At 36.7% G+C, this 27,490-nt stretch overlaps 1 protein-coding gene across 25 annotated transcripts in view; it reads left to right on the forward strand.

The window, feature by feature from the left end:
- ERC2 (ELKS/RAB6-interacting/CAST family member 2) overlaps positions 1-27,490 on the forward strand; it is a 906,960-nt gene that overhangs the window by 264,129 nt on the left and 615,341 nt on the right. For 17 of the 25 annotated variants that reach the window (XR_012011918.1, XR_012011916.1, XR_012011917.1 and 14 more), the window contains 2 exons: positions 9,356-9,430; positions 12,478-12,519. Coding sequence is in view for 22 of the 25 variants with exons in the window: in XM_072785816.1 (XP_072641917.1) it covers positions 9,356-9,430; positions 12,478-12,519 (117 nt within the window). In the remaining 3 variants the exon portion in view is untranslated. The remainder of the gene's footprint in view (positions 1-9,355; positions 9,431-12,477; positions 12,520-27,490) is intronic. The other 8 variants (XM_072785822.1, XM_072785824.1, XM_072785830.1 and 5 more) reach the window with 1 other exon arrangement.

The following is a 27,490-nucleotide window of genomic DNA, read 5'->3' on the forward strand; positions in this document are numbered from 1 at the left end:
AGGATATAAAGTTCACTGTAATTGTCTACTAATTTAGTCTTACTAATTTTATCATTTAAATCTTTTACATTATATTTTTAATGCTTGATCTGTTAAAGATTGAGAAGGATGTTAATATTTGAAAGTAATCATTTTTTTCCCTCTATTTCAGTATGCCTAACCATGTTTATCATTTAGGTTTTAATATCTACTTAAATATCTACTGGATATCAGTACCAGACAACTGCTATTGAGATAAGCCCCTTTTAATTTTCAACTCCTGAAGAAAAGAGAAATAGAAGACAGAATCAAAGGAGAAATAGGGAGGTGACTACAATGAAAGAAGCCAGTGGAGAGCTTGGTGTCAGTTTCACATATCAAATCAAAGCCATGTGGTGAGGGACCCTTGGTGGCTCAGTGGCTGAGCATCTGCCTTCGGCTCAAGGCGTGATCCTGGGGTCTCAGGGTCGAGTCCCGCATCAGGCTCCCTGCATGGAGTTTGCTTCTCCCTCTGCCTGTGTCTCTGCCTCTCTCCCTCTCGATGTCTCTCATGAATAAATAAATAAGATATTAAAAAAAAACTAAAAACCTCAAAAACCCCATAAAACCCCCCAAAACCACAAAGCTATGTGGTGAAACATGGGCAGTATAACACAGTGGTTAGGAGCAGATGCCCTGGAACCAGACTGCCTAGGATAAGTCCCAGCAGTACAATTCAGTAGATTGTGCAAGTCACTAACTTCTTTATGCTTCCACATCTTTGAGTGAAAAATGATAATGATAGTATCTATCTAAGGAGGTTATTGTGATGATTAAACAAGTTAACATTTACAAAGTACTTAGTACATGTATAAATAACTAGTAGCTATTGCCATCCTTCACATCAGATTCCTTTGGGTCCAAAGATATTATAGAATTTCCAGGCTTAGAACTACAATGTCATTTGTACTGTTTCCTTCGATCAGTCAATATTTATTTATTAAGCACTTATTCAGGCACTATGTTAGTTACTAGGAATATAATGGACATACAGAGTCCCTGTGCTCATGGAGTATACCACCCACCCAATGGTGAACATAAATATGAATCCATTGATTTTATAGGTTAGTGTAAAATTGCAGCCATTTCCAGTGATATGAAGGCAAGGTACATAATGCTATGAAAGTGTATATAAGGGTGGGGGATTAGTCTGGAGGGCTGACTAATGTCCTTTGTGAGATGTGTTTGTAATCTATGGCTTCATAACACATAGCCCCAAACAGCAACTTAAAACAATGAACACTTAGTATCTCACAGATTCTGTGGGTCAGGAATGTGGAAGTCACTTAGCTGGATGGTCTGGCCCAGAATCCCTCAGAGGGTTGCCATCAAGCTGTTGGACAGGGCTTCAGGCATCTGGAGACTTCATAGGGGCTGGATGATCCACTTCTGCTATGGCTGATTCACATGGTTTTTGGCAGAAGGCCTCAGTTTCATGCCACCTTGGGTAGCCTGAAGTATCTTCATGATAGTGTTATCTGGCTTCTCCCAGAACAGATGATCCACAAATGTGAGCAAGAAAGAAGCCATAATGTCATTATGATCGTAATATGATTACGATCAAGCCTCAGAAGTCCCAAATGTCACTTCTACCATACTCTGTTTGTTGGACTGAATTACTAAGCTCAGTCGAGAATCAAGGGGAAGATATTTAGGTTTCATCTTATAAATAGAATGTCAAAGAATTTGTGTACATATTTGAAACAGCCACATGAGGAATTGATATTGGCTAGGATGAATATTGAAGGTATTCTAGACTAGGATTGACAAACTTTTTCTGTAAAAGGCCAGATAGTAAATATTTCCAGCTTTGCAAGGCCATATGGTCTGTTACAATTACTGAACTCTGTCACTGTAGCATGAAAACAACAATAGACAATATGTAAATTAATGATATAACAGTGTTTCAATAAAACTTTATTTACCAAAACAGATGATGGGCTGCATTTGGCTTGTGGGCTATAATTTGCTGATCCTTGTAGGCAAAAAGAGAACAAAAAGGATAGGGGATTATTTCAGGCAGAAGAAACTGAATGCTTCAGGAAGAAGAGAGCTGTTATGCAGTTAAGGATGTAAAGATACCTAAAACAGATTTGTTTTTTTTCCTCATGTATTGAGTTTATTGCAACATAGTAGTGAATAAAAAGACTGGAAATTTTACATAGATAAATTCTAAAAGCATAAGTATTGTTGAGGTAAAAACCAAAATGCAAAGCTTTGTGTAGGGCAGACAGCTGGCATTTATGTAAATTAAAGAAGAATGTTCTCTGTTGTTAAACTTATACTACTTACAAGGATATACATATGTAATAAAAGCTTCAAAGCCCAAAAACATGCATGAGAAAGATACTGACTTTAAGATAATGGTTTCTTTCTAGAAGAATGGAGATGGGGAAGGTTGTGGGACTCCAACAAGTTCTGTTTGTGGCTTGCAAATTTTTAAAATTGTGATAAAATACAACATAAGCTTTATTATCTTAACCACTTTTAAGGGTACAGTTCAGTAGTGTTAAGTATGTTCACATTATTATGCAAGCAATCTCTGGATCTTCTTCATCTTGGAAAAGCAAAACTGTATCCATTAAATAACAGCTCTGCATTCTCTATGCTCTGTCCCTGGCAATCAGCATTCTACTTTCTGTTTCTGTGAATGTGACTATTTGGATACCTTATATAAGTGAGATCATTCAGTATTTGTCTTTTTGGTGCTGTATTTCATTAAACAAAGTTCTGAAGGTTCATCCATTATTGTAGCACATGTTGGAATTTTGTCTCTTTTTAAGGCTGAGTAATGTTCCACTATTAAGTATATATCACTTTTTGTTTATCTTTCATCTGTTGATGGATACGTCAGTTGCTTCCATGTTTTGGCTATTGTGATAATGCTTCTGTAAACATGAGTATACAAATCAAAATCACGGTTTTGATGAAAGAAATTATCAGTTAAATAATACCCCGTGCAAAATCATCAGGCTCTTTCCTACTTCCATTCTCCCACAGCACATTCCAGTCAAATTTTATTCATACTCTCCACTAAAACTGCTCCAGTCAATGTTACTAATGGCCTGCATGCTATGAAGTCCTGTGGTCCATCCTCTGGCCTCATCCTATTAACTTCTCAGTAGCAATTGATACAGTGGTCACTCCTGCATCCTGAACTCATTTCTTTACCTGATTTTTGGGATGCTATACTCTTGGTTCTCTTCCTACTTCACTGGTTATTCTTTCTGTTTTCTTTGCTTCTCTCTCCTTTCTTCTCAGACCCCTTAATGTTGGGTCACCCCTGGCTTAGTCCTCTTTTTTCTCCTCTTCTTTCTATGTGCAATTCCAAGTTGATCTCATCTAGGCTTACAGCTTTAAGCACGATCTCTATTGGCTGATCCCAAATTTTTATTTGTAGCTCTTACTTCCCCCCTCAAATCCAACTCATCTATCCACCTGCCAACTCAGCATCTCCTCTTAAATGTCTGATGCAAAACCAAACTCTTGGTTCCCATAACTCTCACTTCCCTCCCCAGTCTTCCCTATGTTAGTTTTCCACCTGTATTCTTCTTGTTGTCCAGGCTGAAAGCCATGAAACCAACTTTTACTTGGCTCCTTCTGTCGTCTCCAGGCAATCTATCAGAAAGTCAAGTCAGCCTCACCTTCAGAACATATCCATACTTAGTTCCTTCTCATTACCTCTGCTCTGTCACCTTAGTCCCAGGCTCTGTCATTCCCTTGCTAGCATTATTCCAGTTGCTTATTACTAGTTTCTATGATTCTGTCCTTACATTCCTCCTCAACCCCAACCATATTGCAGTCCAGCAGGCAAAGCAAATCTCTAAGGATGTGTATTATTATCATAGCTTATCTTTGCTCAGAACCTTCCAGTGGCTCCCCATTTTTCTCAGAGTAAAACCAGTGTCCAGAAAATGATTCCAAATTTGAACACAATGTGTCATCATGCTTCACCCTTGTACTTCTCTAACCTGCTATTTTCCCCATCTCTTATCTAGCACTAGCTTGGTACTTAAACATTTGTTATTCTCCCTGCTTAGAATATCTGTACAACTGGTTCCTTGATTTCCTGTAGAGATTTTTGCTCATATGTTACCTTTGCAGGAAGCTTTCCCTGATCACTGTATTTAAAGTTGCAATTGATCCTCTCACACAATGTCCTGTTCTACCTTTCTTTCTTATATTCCTTTAAAGCACTTACAACAAACTGGTTTGGTCTCCTCTTTAAATTATTGTACCTCTTTCTCATTGGAATTTGAAATTGAAAAACCCATAAGGGCTGGGAAATTTGTCTGCTAGGTGTACTATTGTATTTCCTATATGTCTTACCACAAATTATTATTTGAATATATGAATCTGCCACATTTTAAGTCCAATGAAAGTTGATGTTTGATATCATAGTGTTACTTTCCTGTCAGTTCTTCAACTGCTTTTGTTCCTCAAGAGTGGTAATTTAAAAATATGGCTTCATATTCTTTGGCACTCATCCCTGGAATCTGAGCAGGCTTGTAACTGCTTCAAACAACAGAGCATGGCAGAGATTATGCTATGGGACTTCCAAGGTCTTTGGAACCTTTTTTTTTTTTTTTTTTTTTTTTAAGCAAGCAGATACATTTATTGGGTAATTAGCAAGGAACGAGAACTCCTGAAATAGAACTTGATTCATGTCGTCATAGGCGCCCATGGCTTCCGTGTTGATTTGATAAGCGGTGGGGTGCAGATCACAGGATTCCTGGTTAGCATCTCATCGTGCAGCCCCTGCCCTCTGCCATGCTCTATCGACTCCTGGAAATGCAGCCTTTGGCTTATTTGCTGAAGCACTTGCTCTTGGATTCTTTACACCTAAGTGTAAGAGGTTAACACCCCAAGGCTACCATGCTGTGAAGAAGCCTAAACCACATGGAAAGGCCATATATAGGTGTCATCATATATAGGTGACAATTCTAGCTAATCCCAGCCTTCAAGTCTTCTTCTGGCCAACATAACAGATATATGAGTGAAGAAGCTTTCTTGGAAGTGGATCCATCAGTCCCAGCTGTTCTATCTCCCAATATCATGGTTTAGAAGCAAGATTTCCCCAGTCTATCCTTTGTAAATTCCCGATCTAGAATTTATGAACATAGTCAAATGGTGGTAGTCTGACACCACTAAATTTGGGGTGGTTTGTTCCATAGCAGTAGATTACCAGAACAGTAAAGGGGAAAGGTCAGATTAAAATAATGAATTACCTTTAGACAGAAAGTTAACTTTTAAGGTTTTTTTTTTTTTTCTCCTGAAGAGAGTAGATGGTGTGTACAAACATTATTTTGCCAGGATCATCTTGGAAGCAAGTGTCCATCAACATTAACTCACTAGACTCTAGATTCTTATTAATTCTCCAGATAGACCAGCTAAGGCCAACCTTATCTTGAAATTATAGGAAAATATATATCCCGGTGACAGTGTCATAGTGAGATATTAAAATTTTTGATGGGCTAATTTTCTTTTATTTCTATTATGTTTTTAAAGCTGAGAATTGGTATAACTAGAAATACCAGCCAGTGATCAACATTTCAGAGTCAGCTACCTATTAAAAATCTGGATGTTCAAAGAAACTCACTCATAAAGCTCCTCATTCTGTAGTTTAGAATGAGTAAGACGTGTGCCCAAGGTCTCAGGCTGGGACTATAGCCTCCTGACTCCTGACTCTCCATACAATGTTCTTTCTTCTCAGCAAATGATTTTTAGCCTATAGCCTGGTTAAAAGATGAATCTTCTGGGTGCTGGACCAGGTCCTGTGAACCAGCTGAAATAGTGCACACCATTTTGTTTGTATGTGCTTTTGTACCCATTTCTGGAGAGAATCCACACCTTTCATCTAATTCTTATAGAGATCAGTGTCCCAGAAAAGCATAAGTCCACTGTACATGATTTAATACTGTCCTTTAAAAACTACCAGAATTAGTTAATTCTTGCTAGTTATATCTCTTCACACATTAAAACCACTTTTGTGATTCAAAAGCTACAAACAATACAGGGCTAATTAGGTATTATTTTTCCTTATAGTCATTGCAGTAGATAAGGCAGAGAGGAGTGGGATCTTTTCAGAGAAAATCTGAAAGTGCAGAGGCCAACTTAACAAAGATTTTTCACACACACCATCATCCCATGTGGGTGTTCAGTGGTTTTTTTCTATGGCATTTCAGGAATCCAGGCTCCTTGTAACTCGGGGGATTCTATCATCTTCTTGGGTCTTGGAGTTCTTTACTTCTAGCCAGCAGACAGGGAAAAAGGAGCTGCTCTTTTCTGCCACAATCAGAGTGAGCATTTTAAGGATCCAAAATCTTAGAGATGGATGAAGTGCCTGAGATGGAACTTTGAGACAGCCCATGATATCCACACGTGGATTACAATCTTCATTTACCTGACACCTTAGGAATTAAGGTGATTCTCAGTAACTGTTAAGTCAGGATTTTTTTTTTTTAAAGATTTATTTATTCATTCATTCAGAGAGAGCGAGAGAGAGGCAGAGACACAGGCAGAGGGAGAAGCAGGCTCCATGCAGGAAGCCCGATGTGGGACTCGATCCCGGGTCTCCAGGATCACACCCCGGGCTGCAGGCAGCGCTAAACCGCTGTGCCACCAGGGCTACCCTGTTAAGTCAGGATCGATTGAAATGTAGTGTAGTTAAGATAGGAATATTCTAGTTTTCAGGTAATTGGAGATTTTATTTTATTTTACTTTTTAAGGAGTGACGAGGAGTGTAAGGGCGCAAACTGGATTTTGAGCTGGTTTACATTATATGAAACTTTGTATAATTATAGCAAAGAAAACTCTTTTCATGTTTGCAAAACTATTGTTACAAATTTAGCTTTGTTATTGCCTGTTTGCCCTTAAAAATGTTTTTGTGCTTGGCAGAAATTATAATAGCACATGCCTTTACCCTATGGTTTTTATTTTCTATTTGTGTTACTTAGTTGCTTCTTAATTATTTTTACTGTTTTATGCAAGCTTCTCCTCTCTCCTCAAATTGTCTTAAGATTTTTATTATGGAACTTGGTTTGGCTATGGTTTGAAATTACTATGAATTCAATTCTTAGCTCTTTTCACTAAGATGCTTTTGATGCCACATGGTATCAGAGTTGGTGACGTGTGAAATAAACGTTATTTATTCTACCACCTACTATGGAGCAACTCTGACAAGTGACTTACTTCAATTTTTTCATCTATGAAATTTTATTGGTCCAGTGAACTCCAACAATCTTGGAAGTACATTGAAGGCTAGGTAGCTTTCTTTGGAGGTTGAAGTCCTTATGTGATTGACTCAGTGGTATGCTGGAACTGGATTGTACTGGTCCATGAAAATCAAAATTGGAAACTTGTCTAACAGTTAATGTTCAAATGTACAAACTCACAATTAAAGGCATTGTATTAAAACTCATAATTTCCTAATTTTGTGGTTACATTTTACTATTTATGTTATTGAGGTTATTACATTTATTTTGTCCATATGATAGAAATACTATACAGTGGACTCACAACACAGGTCAGATTCTTCATATGGTAGTGTTGAGGCTTGAAAGACACATGCAGTGCCAGGGACATTGTAGATGCTAATAAATGGAAGCTGCTTTTAAGGTCATTCCTCAGAAAATCTCTGCCATTTCCACAGAGCCTAAAAAATGACCAGTGTTGCTGGATTATTTTAGTCCACTGCCTCTAAAAGGACAGAAGATCTTTTTCTGTCTATTCATAATACGGATTTGGAAATACTTGACTCCATCTCTTCTAAGGATATGTTAGGAAAAAGAAATGTTTTAAATGATGTGAGACTACTTTGAATGATTAGGAAGCACTAATTCAAATTCTTCTCAACTTGGAGGTTGAGAAGTAGTGTTGCACAGGTTTGCTGGTTTGTTCCAATGATGACTTTGGGAAGAAAATATACTATATTCCAGAGCTGAAGTGGTGATTCTCCAGTACTGGTCCCTTGACATGTGCACAGCAATCCATGACCAAATCTTCCTGGGCTGCTGGCAAATAAGAACAATATAATAGAATATGGGCAAAAGATTGTTTTATTATTCTGGAAAGAATGATCTTATATTGTGGGATTCTGTTTTTCTGGCACTATTTGCATTAATGTGTTCTGTTTTTATGAAGTGGTGGTGATAGTAGATGGCAGTGGTGGAATGAAAGTTAATTTTGATGCCTTAACTTGAGAAGAGCGAGAAGTCATGTTGGTTCTCTTCCCTAAAGCCTAAGGTGGCTTTTCGGTTTTTTTGTTTTGTTTTGTTTTGTTTTTAATGTTTGTAGCCCAGTGAAATATGAAGGCCTAAAACTACTTCATGTTGAATTTAAATAATTTTTCTGCAAGCAAATAAGTATTATAGAATTATTCCATAGGTGACTTGTATCAGCAGTGTGGACATATGTGAGCACTTTTGTTTATTCCTCTCATTGGCTACTTTCATAAAACTTTCATAAAACTGCTAATTATTATTAAGAAAATCAAAGTACAAAGTAAGAAATCTTATCTTTATCTCTTCTTCTGCCAAGGGAACTTTCAAAGCCTTGACAGAACTGTTCTTTTGAGAAGAGGCATGCAAAAAGTGAACCTTCCAGCTTAAAATTGTAATTATGTTGTGTTTTACCTAAAGTTATATTTGTCATATCCTAGGAGTTCTTGGGTCTGCATCTGGCTTTAACCATTTTTGTCTCCTTGCTAACAGTGTTGATATTAATGCCAATTTTAATTTCTTGGCATCATGAGTGCATAAACATATCACACACAGATGTGATTTTGAATAAGGAGTGAAACTGTAAATTAGGAAGCAAGATATGTTCACAGGGTTTCATCACATCAATTCACTTCCTAAAGTGACACAATGGTACTGAAAAGGTCTTGAATTGCTCATTTCAAACCTACCTCAGTAGCAAAATGCCATGCGTGCAGTGGATTTGCAACCACGTTAAGTCATTTTCTTTCCTCTGTTTCCATGCTGTGTTTGTATTGGGAGCACAGAGTAATGTAATTTAGTAAATTATGATTTGATGACTGGGCAACAGCCCCAGTGTTGAACAGTATTTGGACTATGATTACTTGCTGGCTTTGTCACAGTTGACATTAATTATTGATGGAAGTTTCAGAAATAGCGCATGTGCCAGGAGCTTTTCACTGGAACGGAGGCTCCAGGCAGGAGGGATGCTAAAGAGGGTGGGGGAAGAATCACCTGTGGCTTGTTTATGTCTGTGCACAGTGAACCTGCATCCAGTGGGCTGTGTGCTACCTGCGTAAAGGTCATGGTGTAACGGAAGGATGAACCGTCAGGCTTATTTCTATCGTGTTCCTCCCCAGGAATTGCACCGAAGAAGCCAACTTCAGCCGGAGCCAGCCAAGACGAAGGCTCTCCAGACTGTCATTGAAATGAAGGTAGGAGCTGTTCACATTTGTCAAAAACAGCTTTGCCTCTGGAGTTTGTTCTAACTTGATGGTGCCTAACATAAACACTCTAAAAAACCTTGTGTTTTTCTCTAGGTACCCTGGTGGGTGCTTTTCTTCTGAATCTTTTTGCCTTCTTGGGTACATTTAATTTATTGGCTCTTTAATTAGGATGCCTATTCTGGGCAAAAGAATAAAGGGCTCAAGTATCCCTTGGCTGAAAGGAGCTGGGTTCATTTCCAGAGCATGGCCAATTCTTTCAACCCTAGGGGAGGTTTTGTGTGTGCTTTCAAAGGAAATTTCTAAAGCTAGAATAATTTTTTTCTCTTTTTGTTCGCATTACAATGAAAAGACACTTTAAAAAACTAAGATTTGGCAAAGAGAAGTTGTCTTATATGCAACGAAGTAGTTAAATAATTAAAATTTGCTATCAGCAAAATGTACTTTTCAAAGAATAATACTTTCCCAGGACTCCAGTATTTTCTCCTAATCAAGTCTGGAAGTAATAATAACTTATTAAATATTCATAAGATAATTAGCTGTGGAAGTATATGCTATTTAAAAGAATTGAAAATCCTCCTAGAGAGATTTAGGGTATTTAAAGAATAATGAAACAAATGATAGTGGTTAAGCCATGATGTATGATTAAGAAATAGATTTAAATGAAACAAATTGCTTTGTCAGTATCTAGAAATATAAATAAAAAAAAGTTTTTAACTTTCAGTGTTTGCTAGAGGGAAGCAAATAGTGATTATCTTAAGAGTAAATAATTCTTTTTTTTTAATTTATTTTTTATTGGTGTTCAATTTACTAACATACAGAATAACCCCCAGTGCCCGTCACCCATTCACTCCTACCCCCCGCCCTCCTCCCCTTCTACCACCCCTATTTCGTTTCCCAGAGTTAGCAGTCTTTACGTTCTGTCTCCCTTTCTGATATTTCCCACACATTTCTTCTCCCTTCCCTTATATTCCCTTTCACTATTATAAGAGTAAATAATTCTTGATTTATTTTTTTTTTTTTTTTTTTTTTTTTTTTTTTTTTTAATTCTTGATTTAAATTGTTTCATGAAGAAAAAAAATTCCTAACAATGATGTTTGCAATTTGGTAATTCCAGAGTTTAACACTTGAGAGTTTGCTTATCACCATTAGCCTACAAGAGAATTCTGCAGCTTGTTGATAGGATAGGATAATGATTTTTCTTTTTTATAGCACATGATTTTGAACTATCTGCCAAAAAATTCCTAAGTCCTGGTGAAAAAGAAACTAAACACCAGCTATTGAATTTTTGGCATGTACAATTCTGACTTTTTTTTTTTTTTTTTTTTTTGGTCAATGACAATGTCTTTATCCAAGTGAATTTTTGTGGAAATAATGTAGAGCATTTGCTTTTAAAACTCTGTGCCCTCAAATGAGGTTACATGAGTTGAGGCACTCATAATGTATTTGCAGTACATTGGTTTGAAAAATATCATCAAAGGAACCAAATGCCAATAAGATTGAATAATTCTTGCTAATTTTGGCTCCTCAATTCATTTTAAATTTATGTAATTTGAACTTGTTTTGAAAAGAAACTTAACATTTTACACTTGTGGGGGAGTATTTCATAACTGAGATTTCTTTCTCACTTAACATTGGAACCAAACTTGAAACTTGGTTAGGGCTTTATCCCCCCCACCCTCTTTTTTTTAAAGAAAAGATTTTAAAGACTTTATTTTACTTTTTTGCAAAGAGTCACTCCCACCTCCATGCCTACCACCCCAATCTCTGGCACAGTTACTAATGGGAAAGAGGATGCACATAAAATCTATTTCCAAACTATCTTTTCTTTTTTAAGAAGGGAAAGAGTGAGTTCCAGGAATCTTCGGAGAAACCAGGAATGACATCTCTTCCAATGCAGAGGGCATTTTCCATGTAAAGGTCTCTATTCAAAGACAATTAATACCTTTGGGTGACCTTTAGAAGTAAAAAAAATCTGTTTAATTATGACTGTTTCTAGTATTATATGTTTTAGTAGAAAACAAAAAAGTTAATAAATATACTCATTTAGGCTAGCTATATGAGAGGCCATAAAATATGATTTTTAGAGCAAACTCATATCCATATATTATCAATAAATTGAGTCTGGTATTTTATGCATGCCAATGATGATGATTTATAGAACACATTTTTAGGACAAATAATGGTCAATATAGTTGTCAGGGAATTGAGCCTGGAGTTTTTCTGTTTTTTGGGTGTGTATTAATTTACAAACCACTGCCTCCTGTTTTGTCAGTGAAGTCTGGGTCCCATTAGCATCTATATTCACCATGTAAAATTGAGTTATGGAGGCAGATGGTAGAGGGTCATCTTTTCAGCTGTGTGTAGCTTGTGACAGAAGCTGTGATCTCATCCAGTTTTGTACATTACATCCCTGTGAATTTGGAGGGAATATTTAAAACCCATATTCCACAAGCCTTAGGGTTGACTATCAAATACAGCTGACCCTTAAACCTGGTGGGTAGAACTTAAGACACTGTTGTGTTTTAACTTAAGCACCTTTGGGTAAATATTGGTCTTATCTGGTGCCTTGGCAAAATCTGAAGTTAAAAGGAACTTTCCTAGGGAAAATTTGACCTATAGTTTCAGGGAGATGACATGAATTAAGGGCTTATAAATTGCCTCTACTATTCCCTTGCTTCTGAGAGAAACTGAGGGTGAACTTCTGACCCCTCATCTTCCCCACACCTTTGTATCAACTTGAGAAAGTTGTTTATTATGAAAATCTGTGAAATCTTGCCCTAATTCAAGCTGTTTTAGAAACTTGGTCTGGTAGTTTCATTAGATCTCTACGTGCACCTCTGGGCTTGTAGAACTTCTGAAAATATATCTCCATGGGCAGGCACTGGGGAGGGCCATCTGCCAGCATCAAAGAGGGAGTAATTCTCTTGCAGCCATCACATCTACTGCAGCCACTTGAGCCAGGGGGTTAGGGTCATCTGAATGAAAATGAAAGGAAGCAAAGTGAATGAAGTTATTTGTGATTTATCTTCTTGCAGGAAGCTCCAAGTTTTAATTTTGATCCTGATTTGCTCTGGCAGGTATGTTACAGGTTTGCACTAGAACATTGTGTATATTTCTCACAGAAATTAGTTTTCTTGTAGATGGTGTAATGAATGCTCCTCCTTTTCTTGCTTTTATGTCTAAAGATTCTTTACTAAGCTCCTCTTTTCTGCTCTCATGGAGTGCTGTCAATAAAAATGGTAGTTAAAAAGATTTTTCCCTCTTTTTTTCTTTAATGCTACTTCCTTTAAAGGAATGTTTTAACCTACATTTACTATAAATTTGACATGACATAAAGATGATGTCCAAAAATTTCACTCTTAGATTCATTCATAAAACTGTATCGTTTCTTTCTTTCTTTCTTTCTTTCTTTCTTTCTTTCTTTCTTTCTTTCTTTCTTTCTTTCTTTCTTTCTTTCTTTCTTTTTTTTCTTCTTTCTTCTTTCTTTTCTTCTTTATTTTCTCCTTCCTTCCTTCCTTCCTTCCTTCCTTCCTTCCTTCCTTCCTTCCTTCCTTCCTTCCTTCCTTCCTTCCTTCCTTCTCCTTCCTTCCTTCCTTCCTTCTCTCTTCTTTCTTAAAAAGATTTATTTATTTATTCATTCATTCATGAGTGAGTGAGTGAGTGAGTGACACAGAGAGAGAGGCAGAGACATAGGCAGAGGGAGAAGCAGGCTCCTTGAGGGGAGCCCAATGCGGGGACTCCATCCCAGGACCCTGGGATCACGACTTGAGCCCAAGGCAGACATTCAACCACTGAGCCACCCAGGTGTCCCCTGTTTCTTTTTAAGAAAAATGAATTACAGTAATGACAGTACTTGTCAGATAATCTTAAAATTGTTTTCTTTGTTAAATCTTCCAAGTGAATGAAAATCTAATTCAAAATGGCTAAAGCCAAAAGGAAATTTATCGGATCACTCAACAGGAGAAAAATGGGGTTTTGCTTCAGGTACAGCTTAATCCAGGGGTTCAAAAGATGTTAATGATCCATTTCCTCTCATTTCATTCTATAGTTTAGCTTCCTTCATGTAAACTCTTATTTTCAGACAGTCCTTGTCTGCCCATCTGAGCAAGATGGCTATAACAGCTCTAATAATCACAAAAAGAAGGGTTAGGAAGAAAGTTGTGTTTTAAGAAAATGCAAAAAAGAAATCAACCCCAGAATAAAAATAATGTGATGGAATATAAACTTCATTCTAAACTTAACAGTCCAGACTAAAAAAGAAATGCACAAGGTTTCCTAGTTCTCATTTGCTTAATAAATTAAAGGGCACTCATTCATCAAAAGAAACAAACTTTATGCTAGCAGTAACTTCAACAGAATTTATCAAATGGGACCTAAATGAGTGCCATAAGAGACTTAGTAAAAGTTGCAGAAAATGTATTTGATCTGGTGAACTTGTTATTTGAAGTGGATTAAGAAGCTATGGGCATAATGTCACTAGATAACAGTATTTCTGTGGTAACTAAAGTGAGAGGTGTGGGATGTTTAGCTTTCCTGTCACATGACAAGCTAGTAGCTAGTCACTTAAGAGTCATGAGTGGTTCTTCTTGAGTAATATTTGTCTCCACCAGGCTTTTCTATGGGAAATGAGCAGTGAGCAATTCAACATTGAGCTTGACTAAGTTGCTGATGTGGAGGTGCTGTTGATCAAAGAATATGACTTTGCATTCAGGTGCTAAACTTCCAGTGGTGAGGTTTATCTTTTATTATTAAAACTAAAGACCAAGCCTTGTCTTTGTGCTCAGGTAGATGACTGCTGTTCTTTTGCATGAGATGGAGCTGAGCTGCAATTGTGTTAAGTTTCTCTTAAAAGATATGCTGATATTTGGTCAAATCCAGCCAATTCAGTTCCACTAGGTGGAAGGGATGCACTGGAACATGGAGAAGGTAAGAGCTATAGTGGCAATTTTTCCCAAGGTTAAACATCTAGGAAAGGAAGTATTTCAAGTTCAAACCTAGGCCATTGAATGCATCCCAATTCCCAGTTTGAACTTAATTTGAGTACTGGGATCTAGTCAGGAACACCACTTGGTGGCTGAAATGTTTTCTTTGGCTCTAGGGCCTTCCTATGTTTATTTCTGCCATCTTTTGAACTCTTACTTGTTTGAGTCTAAACACTGCACTCTACTTAGGATGATTTCTTCTCTCAGGATGAGGTGTTATTAGAAAATTTGTTTCAAGCCTAGTTGTTTTAGCCAAGCCATTATGATAGCTTTTAGGCCTTAAAACTATGCCCCACTCTGTGGCTTTAAAAAGAGTAAGAGCAATAATAATAAAAAATACCACCTTGCTGCATTTGTGACAATCTACAGCCCAAATACCACTAACCGTACATGGGAAGCCAGACATAGGGCACCTGACATATAAAAACCTGTGGATAGGCATAATTAGCCCCATTTCACAGATGAGAAAGTTGTGCTTTAGGGAGGATAAGCAATCTGCTAAGATCCTACATCTAGGTTGTTGGCAACTGAGATCTGCATATAGGTTTTTCCTCCAGAGTTCCTAAACTTTCTATTCCTTTAGTCTGCTTTTACTAAAGACAGCCCATAGGTTCAACTGGTTTTTCTTTCAAAACTTATTTTGGAAATTATGCACTAGAGTTTGTATCATAGAACAAATTGAGGCAGCTCTTGAGAGCTGGAGAGGTCTCTGATATTTTGAGGAAGGTGTTATCTGCTTTGTGCTAAGAGACAAGAGTCATCCTTTTATGTATAAATGTTATCAGCCCTCCAAATAGGGCTCCAGATATATACTTTACTTCTATAGCCAACATATACTTGTAGTCCCCCCACCCCCAGTTTTAAGTCTTGTCCTGAAGTCTTTATAACAATTGGAGCAAAACTCATTCAAACTTGCAAAGCCCTGTGTTTTTGATTTGCAATATCCATTTATGATACCAGAAATTATCTTTTAGCTTATTTTTTTTTCTTGAGAAATTTCATCTTCTCATCTTTTAACTTAAGAAAAAAACTTTGTCCCATTTAACTGTTTTCCTTAAATAAGGGGGAAAAATGTGGGTTTTAAGTGATAGCCAGAAAAAGCAAAATGTCAAGTTAAATGTTAGCTCTGGATGATATATAGTTGTTATTTGGAAGCAAGGAAGACTTTAAAAAAAAGAGATGAGACTTCTTTCCTTTTTTTAGCCCAAATTCTTCTTATGATGTGTTTGAATATTTGAGTTGCCAATCAAAAATTCCTGCTGTGAATGGGTTTAATTGGTGTGAATTTAACTCCTGAAGTTGAATCACAAACACCTGTGTTGACTGAGTAGCTATTTTGTGCACAGCACCATGGTAGACCTTTTAGAAAAATTAAGCACTCGGTTTTAATAGGGCTAATGGAAGGAAGTACATGAGCTAGGATCTAAATAGTGACCTAAGAACAGCAAATTGGACTGCAGAGGCTCAAATGATATCAAATGAGAGAAGCTCAGGGAATGATTCCTGGAAGAGGTAGCATTTGGGGAGGGCCTTGAAAAGTTGGCATGATTTTAATAAAGGGGATAGGGATGGGTTATAATACATACAGCAGGAACTATAGGAGTAAAGGCAAGGAGGTTGGAAAGTATGAAGAGTATCTGGGGAAGAGCAAGTCATTTATTTTGTTGAGAGAAGACTTCTTAAGTTCAAAACACAATTGAAGATCAAATAAAACCATAAGAAAGTGGGAGAAGAAATAATAAGAAAGTGAAATGAATGAAATAGAAATCAAACATACTGGAAGGGAATACCAAAGCCAAACACTGATTCTTTGAAGAGATTAACAAAAATGACAAATTCTGACTAGAGTTATTGGGGTAAATAGCCAATATCAGGATTGAAAGGGGACATCACTGTCAATCTTATTGACATTAAAAATATGAGGAGTTTTTATTTAACAGCATTATGGTAATAAAGTTGAAATTTTAGATAAGTTCTTTAAAATAAAAACTTTGTTAAAACTGCATGGGAAGAAAGAGAATATCTGAGTTGTTCTATATATTAAAATGATTCTATATTTAAAGTCTTACCACAAAAAAAAAAAGCAACTTGCAAATCTAAAACCAAACCAAACAAAAAACCCTGCAGGCCCAGATGGCCTCTTCAGTGAATTTACTAAACATTTGAAGAAAAAATTATTATCAGTCATACAGAAACTATTCCAGAGAATGAAAGATGGAGCACTTCCTATCTTATTTTGTGAGACCAATGTAACCTTGATATTAGTCCCCAACAAAGTCATTACATGAAAGGAAAATTACAATCTTTCATAAATGTTCATGCAAAATTCCTACCGAACTGAATCCAGTGAAAATTAAATGACATGTGCTTATTCCAAGAATGTATGGTTGGACTAATATTTGGATATCAATCAATGTTATTTACTACATTAACAGGATAAAGGAGAAACATAAATGCAATTTCAATAAATGAAGAGAAGGCATTTGATAAATGCAGCATCCATCCATGTAAAAAAGAAAAAAATGCCTTTTTTGCAAACTCAGATTAGGAGAATATTTTCTTAATAAGAAGCAGCTATAAGAAAACTACAATCAACATCATATTTAATGGTAAAATGTTGAAAGCTTTCCTTATGATACAAAAAATAAGACAAAACCACCTATTACTGTCACTTCTATTCCATAATGTTCTAGATATGCTAAGTATAAGAAGTATAAAGAAAGAGATAAAAGCATTTTTATTCACAGAAACCATGATTGGTGTGTAAAAAAAACTCAATAAATTCATATAATAAAAGATTAGATTAATAGACAAACTTAGCCAGATAGCTAGTCAGTATTTTAAAATGTAATCATATTTTTACATGCCAGTAACAAACATTTACAAAATAAAATCTTAGAAACAATATCATTTACAATGGCATTAAAAAACCCAAAATATCTAGAAGCAAATCTAGCAATGGTGGTACAAGACCCAATTTAAGTAGAAGATTCAAAAAATAATTTAATGTGGAATAACCAAAACCTTGAAAAAGTGAAATAGTTATAAACAATGGAGTGGATAAATAGTGAAGTATTCATGCTATGAAATGCTATATGGCAACGAGAAGCACCAAGCTATTGCTTCATATAACAACATAATTCAGTATCCTCAAAACAGCATTGAAAGAATCTAGACACAAAAGAACACATACAATATGGTCTGTTTGTATGTGTACATTCCAAAAATAGCAGAAGTAATGAATAGTGTTAGATATTTGGATAGTGGATAATCTGGAGTGACAGGATATGGAGATTGGGTGGGAATAAAGGAAGCTTCTAGAGTGCAAGTAGTATTCATTGATCTGGTTTGCTTTTCCCAGGTATGTTTACTTTGTCATAATTCATTATGCTGAAAACGTATGATTTGACTTTCTTTTGTATACTATATTTTAATTAAAAAGTTCATTTAAAAATAAAGGAAGAAAAACTCACCAGTAAAAAGACAAATAATCTTATCAAAAATTGAGCAAAGGATTTGAGTAGGCATTTTTCCAATGAAAACCAACAAATGGCCAATAAGGACATGAAAAGATGTCCCAACAGGAAATGCAAATCAAACCTTCAATTAGATACAACTTACCCCCCACTAACATGGCTAAAATAAAACAAGATAGATAGTAACTAACAAGTGTTGGGGAAGATGTGGAAAAGCCATATTCTTCATATTGATGGTAGAAATAAAAAATGGTTCAGTCCATTTTTAAAAGCTATTTGGCAGTTTTTCCAGATGTTAAATGTAGGGTCTTACAGTAGTAAGACTCAGCAGTTCTCCTCCTAGGTATACACCGAATGAAACTGAAAACATATGTAAAAATCTGTACACAGATGCTCATATACCATTATTAATAATAGCCAAAAAGCTAAAAAGAAATCTAAATGTCCATTATCCTATACGAATAAATGAAATATGGCATCCCCATACAATAGAATATTTTTTGGCAATGAAAAGAAATGAGGAACTGATACATGCTATAACCTGGGTGAACCTTGAAAACATCATGTTAAATGAAAGAAGTCGGTGCAAAAGGCCACTTATTACATGATTCTATTTATATGAAATGTCCAATATAGATATATCTGTAGAAATAGCAGGTAGATTAGTGGTTGTTAGGAGATAGGGGAGAGGAGCAGGAGTGACTGCTCATGGGTATAGGGCTTTTAGGTGGTGAAAATACTGTAGAATTAGATAGTGGTGTTGGTTGTACAAACCACTGAATAGTATACTTTAAAAGGATAAATTTTATGGCACATGTACTGGATATCAGTAAAGCTGTTTTTTAAAAATAAATATATTTCAAAGGAAATGGTCAATAACTTTGATTACTTAAAAATTGAAAAGATAGAACTATAAAATAATCATGAGATGTATTTCTAAAAAGAAAAGGAGATGTATTCCTAAGGTTTATAGTAGTTAGAGACTTAATGTTCTTAATATATAAAGAAGGTATATTTATCAATGTGGAAATTGGCGAAAATACCAAAATGTTAACACTATTTCTGAATGAGTCAATTATGATGGATTTTTTCCTCTTTTTCCTTTTCTCCCCCCTCCAAATTTTTATGTTTTCAATAATGTGCATTTATTACACAGGAATGATCAGGAATTATTACTTAGGAAAAACAACAGGAAGTTCATTTAAAAAAAACTTAAAGCTGCACAGTTTCTTCTATCCTGGCTTTCTTTCACTGAACAGAGAAGGGTTAGATTATTTGTGGAAATTGATAATTTGGCTCTGCTGCTTATTACTTCTCTGGCTTCAGCTTTCCTATCTGTGAAATGGGACAATGATACCAGCCTGTGTAAGGTTGTAGAAAATATTAAAATGAAGTAAGGCATGGGAAAATCCAGGTATATAATAAATGCTCAAAGAATTCTTTGCTTCTCTATCCATTCCCTTCCAGTCTGGAAGTTGAGTTTTACATGTTAAAAAAAAATAGTGGTACCTTTGAGCAAGGAGAGAGAAGGAATTTAACAAATTTACTTCAGGCAGCTTCTTAGCTCAGAATGCACACATACACAGAGCTGGTATGTGGAAAGGCTTTAAAAGCTTCTTTGAAAGGAGAAACCAAAAAAAAAAAAAAAAAAAAAGAGAGAAGAAACCAGTGGAGAAAAAAATAGCAACTCCTAGTAGGCCTGTGGCATAATAAATAACCTAGGGACCTGGCTTTCTGGCTGTTGTGTCTTTGGCAAGTCACTTGTCTTTTCTGGCTCTCACTATTCTCATTTGGCAAATGAAGAGATTGGACCAAGAGCCCTGTTTTAAAAATTCTACCAAGTTTTGAGGCTTGGTGACTGGCAATTTGGAATCTCAAAGGGTCCTGCCTGGGGAGTCTGACTTGACATGACATACTTGCAAAGTTTAAATCTTTGCTTTGTTTGCTCCATCTTGGCCAGCCCTGCCCAGGCTAGCAGCCTCTGCATTCTCCCTTGTTGGTGCTCAGGTTCCCAGCCTATTGTTTATTTAGGGATTGCAATTTCCTTATTGGCGTGCGCCTCCGCCAGTAGGGTTGAGAAGTCAACCACAGGCCTCATGTGAACTTCCCCTTTCAAGTTTCAATAATGACAGTGGGGCCTTCACATGCCTCATCCCTAAGGCACGTTCCAGTTTCCACATCCATCAGGCCATGCTGGTGACTTGGGGTGGCCTGGATTCCTCTGCCGCCTGTTGCTTTTTCCATGAGACAAACTGGTTGAACATAGAAAGATTTGTGGTATGTTTTGGAGATCCTAAGAAGGAGGCTCCAAACCAGGGCTGTTGAAGGCGTTTGTGAGGATGATTTAAAAGAAATGGGAAGGGCAAGTTCAGGTTGATAGAGGCCAGTGAATGAATAGAGCTTCCTCACCCAATCTTTTCCTAAAGAGCACTGGAAGAGAATAGAAGTGTCAGATGCCTGTTGTTTCATTACTCCTTGAAATGTAATCACTGTTTTGCAACGTAGTATTTCACTGGATCTCTGGGAATTCAAACTCTCTTTGTATTTATATGTATGTGAAAGATGACTTTGATCCAGCCTTAGGGAGGGTGGGGCTGTACACAGCACACACTGAGGGGCTATCTTCTCATCTGGAAGCACTTTCTGAAATTTCTTCCTCCCTATCCTCTCTCCCTAATCTCTTCACTATTTTATTTTGACCTTGCTCCGTGATCTTTAAAGGCTAGTCATGCTGTGTGTAGGAAGGGATCAAAATAGCCCACATCTAGGTGGCACACCTTCTCTGAAGCCAGTTCTTTTGAGGTTTTTCCTGGAGACAGCAAGATCCCAGTGTTTGGCTGTGGCTTCCTCTCTTCTCTATATGGAGGGAACCATTCCAGTGTATGAATGGTGTTAAAAAATGGCTGAAGAAGACAATGTAGGTGATACAAACAAATATTATCTAGCACTTCATGAAGCAGTTTCCATTTGGAGAACTGAGAAATGGGATAGGAGGAAGGAAGCTTTTATAGGATAAAGAATAAAGAACAAGGAAGAAGAAAAATAGAAAATATCTGATTGGTTGGGGCCACATAGTCACATTTGTTTGAAGTGAGAAGGAACAAGGAAATTAAAAGTCAGAGTTGGCTTGGCATGTGGAGATAGGCTGATTGGATACACTGCATTTCTGGTCAAGTGGAACATTTACAGGGATGTAAAAGTTATCTAAGTATTGGTTTGCTGACAAGGAGAACCAAGCAGAAGTTGAGCCATCGTGGACTTGGAAAGTTATTTTAACAAAGGGAAGATCTTGGGCAAGTTATTTACCTTTTATAAGTCTCTTGACCTATAAAATGAGTAAAATAAGTAATTCACAGGGTTATAGGAAAGATTAACTGAGACTTTTTTCTAGCACAGTGTTTGCATTAGTAATCAATACACATTAGCTGTTGTTGTTATTAACTGCATTTTTAATGCCAGAATGGAGAAATACTGCTTCTGTCCTATACTATTCTATATATTTGTATAATGCAAATATATTTATTCTTCAACATAAATGAGGAAGAAAACAGAAGTCTAAAAAAGAAATATTTTGATATGGCTTTTTACCCCCCTGAGGAGTTTACAAATAAATAAATAAAATAAATAAAATAAATAAATACAGATCTTTGTGTCACCTCCATCCTGAAAGGGAATGTCTTTGGGTGACACCAAGTCATTGGTTCTTTTTATTCACTCCTTAGGTGAATCTGATAAACCTAGTCCATGGACTGGCACCGGGGAGCCTCTGTATTAATGTGTGTCACAGGCATGTGGAAATGATTTTGGATTAACAAGTGCTACCTTCCATGCATTGGGAATGTAGAAAGCTATCAGTATTAATTGAAGCAACTTTCTGTGAAAGGCTGATAATCAGCCAAGAGGCACAAGTGCAACTACACTGGTTGTTATAATATATTTCTCTGGTTATCTCAAATCCCCAGATTATACTCCCCCACTCCAGCAACTAAAGAGTTAACCCCTGACTTTTCAGAGACTTCCCAGACTTGGTTCCCTTGCTCTAGATGGTGTCTGTTCTAGTTGGTTCTTGTCCTATGCTGTACTGGTTGTTGAGTGACTCAACTATCACTCTGATTCTGTTTGATTTAATGTATCCTCAAACCTTTTCTGACTCTTTTTCTTTTTTGAAACTTCACTATTTTATTTTTTTGTGACTTTTCATGATTTCCATCATTTTTCACTTCTTCCTTTTGGTGATTCCTGTGCTGTTTTTTCTATACTTGATTCTTAACCAGGTCAGAATTCTTTCAGCACTAGGCTGATGATCTATTTTCTCTACTGTCCCAACTCCCATTTTGGCTTCTGTTTTTTATTATTAACTTCCCAAAGGCCATCTTCTTGCTTAAAAAAAAAAAAAGATTTTATTTATTTATTCAGGAGAGACAGAGAGAGAGAGAGAAAGAGAAAGAGAGAGAGAGGCAGGGACATAGGCAGAGGGAGAAACAGGCTCCATGCAGGAAGCCCCGATGTGGGACAGCTCAACCACTGAGCCACCCAGATGTCCCTTGTTGCTTTCTTTTTACCAGCTTATAAACAACTCCTGTCATACCCAAGTGCCAACTATCTTGATTGTGAAGAGTGCTTAGCATTCAGTCCCTCCTTCTTTTCCAACTCCTCTGCAACAAAAAGTGATCCATAAATTTTAATTAGTCCTGTCTTCTTATTCCTCTTCATACATAATTCATACTTGTTTTCTTATTCTTTCAACTTATATTAATTAAATATTATGTGCTGGACACCATGCTGAGTACTCTAAACTTTGCATATGTTATTATTTCTGGCTGGAAAGAATTTCATCTTCCCTATGATAATCTTATTCTTACCCATCTCTAGGTCCAATATTAGACTCTTGTGCTTTGTGGAAATTTGTTGACTCTGCTATCATGGTCTTGCCCATTTCTGACTTCCCTTTGTTGATTTGTAGAATATTGTATCTAGCTGTATTGTGGTGTTATCTTTCATGCTATCACTTTTGTATTGCAAGTAGCTGAAACCCTTCTGTTGTATTTTGGTATTCTGGGAGGAGTGAATGGTTCAGATATCTGTACCTAGCTATTCAAATGATGTTATAAGGGCACAATCACTCAGGCAAATTCTTAATCATGGTACCAAAGAAGCCCATGACCAGCCACAGGCCCATATTTTCCTTATTATTCATAAGCTCAGAAAAGGAGAAACATAGCTTAGAAAAGTAGAGGCCTAGGAATTTATGTTAGTCTCCTAAAAGAACTCTGATTGGCCTTGATGGCATAACGAGGTCACTGCAGATCAATCAGCATCCAAAGAATCCATGGTACTTGCCACTGAGCAGGGTCATCCATGAAACCCCACTGAAACCACAGGGAGTTGGGGTGATGTAGTTCCCAAAAAGAAAAGCTGAACAGACAGATAAAAAAGTAATCGATAAATGCTGCAGCTAGAAATGGGAAGAAGGTAATCTTTGTAGAGCACCTACTGTGTGTTGGCTATAATAATACTACTATATAATGTACTGGAAGAAGTACATGCTTTCAATCATGTAATTCTTATAACAACCTTAGTTTATAGGATTAGTGAGGGTAGGAATATGTTCACAAAATTAAACGGGATAGACCAAAAGCGTAAGCTACTGTCTTCTACATGTGCACCTCATAGAACTGAGGAATGGGTGGGGCCTTACTACACTGTTGTTGGCTGATGATAATAATGATGGCAATCCCTTTACTCTCATGGGGGATGTTCCATGATAGGTAATTTGCATGCATTATTGATCACTTGTAATTTTCATGACATGCTCTTGAACATAGTCTTATTTCGGGGATTCTTAGCATCTTGCCTGAAGATGTAAAAGCCCAAACTAGGATTTACATCCTGATTTGTGACTCTCTGAGGGTCAGGAGGATTGTTCTATCTTCAGCTCTTTTTTTTGACTTGAGTCTATCAACAACAAGAGCAGCAACATCAAATTGATATATGGAGACCAGAACCTCAGTGGTTGTATAGTGTCCAGAAAGAAACATATCTTCTGCCCATGGGTCATTAGCAATGTGCACAGAGACAGGATGACAAGAAGGATGCATTCCTGGGGCATGGGCTTCATGAAGAATGAGTGAAGCTGGCAAATGAAGCCTTGGAAAGAAACATCAAAGCACCCTAATTGCTTTGAATTTGACCTGATTCTGTGCTCATGTGTTTTGCTATAAAGAATTAAGTACCCTATGAACAAAAAACCAATACTACCACCAAAAAACAGCATGTCGTCTGTCATCTTCTCATCTATGTCACCATCTCTTTACAATTTGATAACGCCCAAGAAGTTGAGTTACTGATTTTTTTGTTTTTATTTTTTCCTTCTTACATGCTTTAGATCCAAGCTGACTTCTTTCTGGAGTGCTTGACTTGGGCTCACAAAACCGTGGTTAATCCCACACAGTAAACCCTTCCAAAGCCAGGGCGTTCCTCAGATAGCCTAAGACCTAGGGAAGCTCAGTTATGTTTGCAACTATGACTAGATGAGTTTTAAAAGTTAAGCCTTCAGGAGCCTCTGTGGGATCCAGTAATAATAGTCTAGAATTTTATCCTAAATAAAGCATAATATAATTAGGTTGGGATGTTTCCTGAACATTAAATCACGTCTTCTTCCTTAAACCAAATTGGCCCTAAGTTTGTTGATCAGTGTCCATAGACTGATATGTGATCACGGTGAGTTCCATGCTCTGTAAAAATTGCTTATATTTTCTTTCTTGGCCTGATATTAACGTGAAACCAGTAATTCTTACTGTATTTGAAAAAAAGTGCATTGTGACACTCAGCAATAACATAATTGTTACTTTTTGTGACTAAATGATACTGCTTTTTTGATATTCCACCCACTCATCATTTCAGAGTTCACAGTTCCTAGAGAGGAATTAAAATCTTTTTCTTGCTATTGAAGGGGAACATAATGTTTGACAGATACAGAAAGGGTAATAAAGGCATCTGGACTGGCAAAGATGCTCCAGAAAGTTTACTCCCAGGGTTGGTGTACACTTAGGCCAAGATGGATAGCTCTTGAAGGGAGGTTAATATTTTTCTAAATTTACTTGTCTTATAAAATTGTCTTGGTCTCTTCTGCACTGGTCAATCCCGTCTGTCATGTATGCGGGACACCTGAAGTCATTTAAAACATCTAAGTCACTTGAGAGCCTTATGAAAATGCAGATGGGTTAGGGCCAGAGATTCTGCATTTCTAAAACTCTCTCAGGTGATGCCAATGCTGCTGGTCTGTGGACCACACTTGCAGCAACAGTGATCTAGATTGTACTCCATGTTAGAGAGAGAAGGGTGCCTATGAATCTTGTTGAGATCTATCTAGATTCTCATACCTGGCAATGTGACTGGTACCCAAAAGATGCTTAGTACGTATTTGTTGAATGAATGAGAAAACTCCCTGCTTCTAAGTTTACTATTAAATGTAGCAAATATGTCTTAGAAAAACTCAGAGATTAGTAAAGCAAAGCAAAGGTGAAGCAGAGATAAACTTATTTCAGTCTTCTCACCTGACTTACTTTCATTGCTATAGTCTAGCAGCCAGACTAACATTTATGGCTGATTTGAGACTCAGCAGGTGGGCCTGTTGGGGTGATGGCTGCTAGGTGTTCAATTCCAGGGGTTTATTTATTAATTGCCCTTTAAATACCTATTTTACATTTTTTGAATGATAGATATAAAAATGTCTTGGGTATGAATCTTTAAGTAGAAGTTATGAGTTGTAATTGATGTATAAAATTTTTACAAGTGTTATTTTATGAAAGTGTGGAAAGAAATGATTTGAAAGATATTCAATTCAGATATTTTTTCCAACTAATAAGGAATGAGCGAACACATTTCAGCTATTTTTCCCTCCTGAAACTTTATTTCCCACATTCTTACAGTCCTTAATGAAAATACAATGTAAAAGCAAGACAATTTCATGGTTGTACTATCTCAAGACTATTTGAAAAATGTCACCTCAGACATGTAGTGGTAGGTTTTTAGAGTATGAGAGCCTATGTTCTTTCATTGCTTTGAGCTCAGAGGAGGCTGTCAGTAAACCACGTTTGAGTTACAGAAGCCAACAAGGTGATCTGGGTATTTAAGCACCTAATTATTCAATGGAGATTAATGATAGTAAGTTTTCCCTTGAAGAGCCAAACATTGTTTTGACTCTTCACTTTAGCATATAATCCTGAGCATAATGTGGTCAATAAAATCCTAATTTTTATTTTAAAATTGACTTCTAGAGGAATTATACTGGGAAAAATCAAATCAAATAGAATACTTTGCTGTAGGACTTCCCAGAGCCATTAATGGTAATGTAAGCATTAATTATTCTCAAACTTATTTGATGCTGCAATCCCTATTTCACAGAGCTTTTGTGTTCTGTGGATTTTGGGAAAAGCTGTTCTGTGTTGTATTTCATTTTCTCCATCTCCAAGGAAGGTCCACAATGATCTGCTCTAAGAGTTTGCTTATGTGTAAAACATAATCAAAATGAGTACTTGAGGGGTGCCTGGGTGGCTCAGACGGTTAAAGTGTCTGCCTTCAGCTCAGATCCCAAGGTCCTGGAATGGAGCCTCACATCAGCCTCTCTACTTAGCAGGCCCTCTGCCTGTTCCCTCTCCCTCTGCCTGCCCCTCCCTCTTCTTGTGTTCACTCACTCTCAATCTCTGTCAAATAAATAAAATCTTAAAAAAAAATGAATACTTGAAAAATCACTACATAAATTGTTTTAAAATATCAGTGGTAAGTAACGTGTAAAGATGTTCAGATGAAGAAAACTCTGGTGATTGGGAGTAAATGTTGTTCTACCTTCTAAAACTACACTTTTCACGACGTTACAGCATTATGTCTTCACTCTAGATCAGTACTTTTTTAAAAAAGATATTTATTTATTCATGAAAGACACACAGAGGCAGAGACATAGGCAGAGGTTCGATCCCAGAACCTAGGGATCATGCCCTGAGCCACCCGCAACAACCATATACCACATTGAGCCATATTAGGACCTGTGAGGTGGTTGCCTTCCATTGTTCTCCTTAAATATAGAAGTTTATAGTAATTCATCTCAGTCTTAGAGATTTGAAAAAAAAGAAAAAGATGAAATTTCTTCTCCCTGAATTCCTTAAACAGAGGCAGCAGAGAAGCTGTGACCATGGCAGTCATTTTATTTACCTTTGTATTTCATACTTAGATTTCCTCACATCATTCTTTGCCTCAGCATTTTGAGTATCTTCTTGGGCACAGTCAATACACCATCTAACATATCTATGTATTTTGTATCTGTTCTTTTCTCTGGACCTTAATGATATACTCGTATCTCCTTTTCTCCATGCTCAAGATTTCAGGTATGAGGTCTGTTGTCCTTAAACTTGACTTCTTAAAGAACACAAATGTAAATAAGGACAGGAAAAATAGATCATTATTAAAGTGACTTCCTCAACAACCACCCTCCCCTTTTCTTTTCTTTTCTTTTCTTTTCTTTTTTCTTTTCTTTTCTTTTCTTTTCTTTTCTTTTTTTCTTTTCTTTTCTTTTCTTTTCTTTTCTTTCTTTT

The sequence above is a fragment of the Canis lupus genome, chromosome 19 (genome assembly GCF_048164855.1).
Source record: "Canis lupus baileyi chromosome 19, mCanLup2.hap1, whole genome shotgun sequence".
Taxonomy (NCBI): Eukaryota; Metazoa; Chordata; class Mammalia; order Carnivora; family Canidae; genus Canis; species Canis lupus.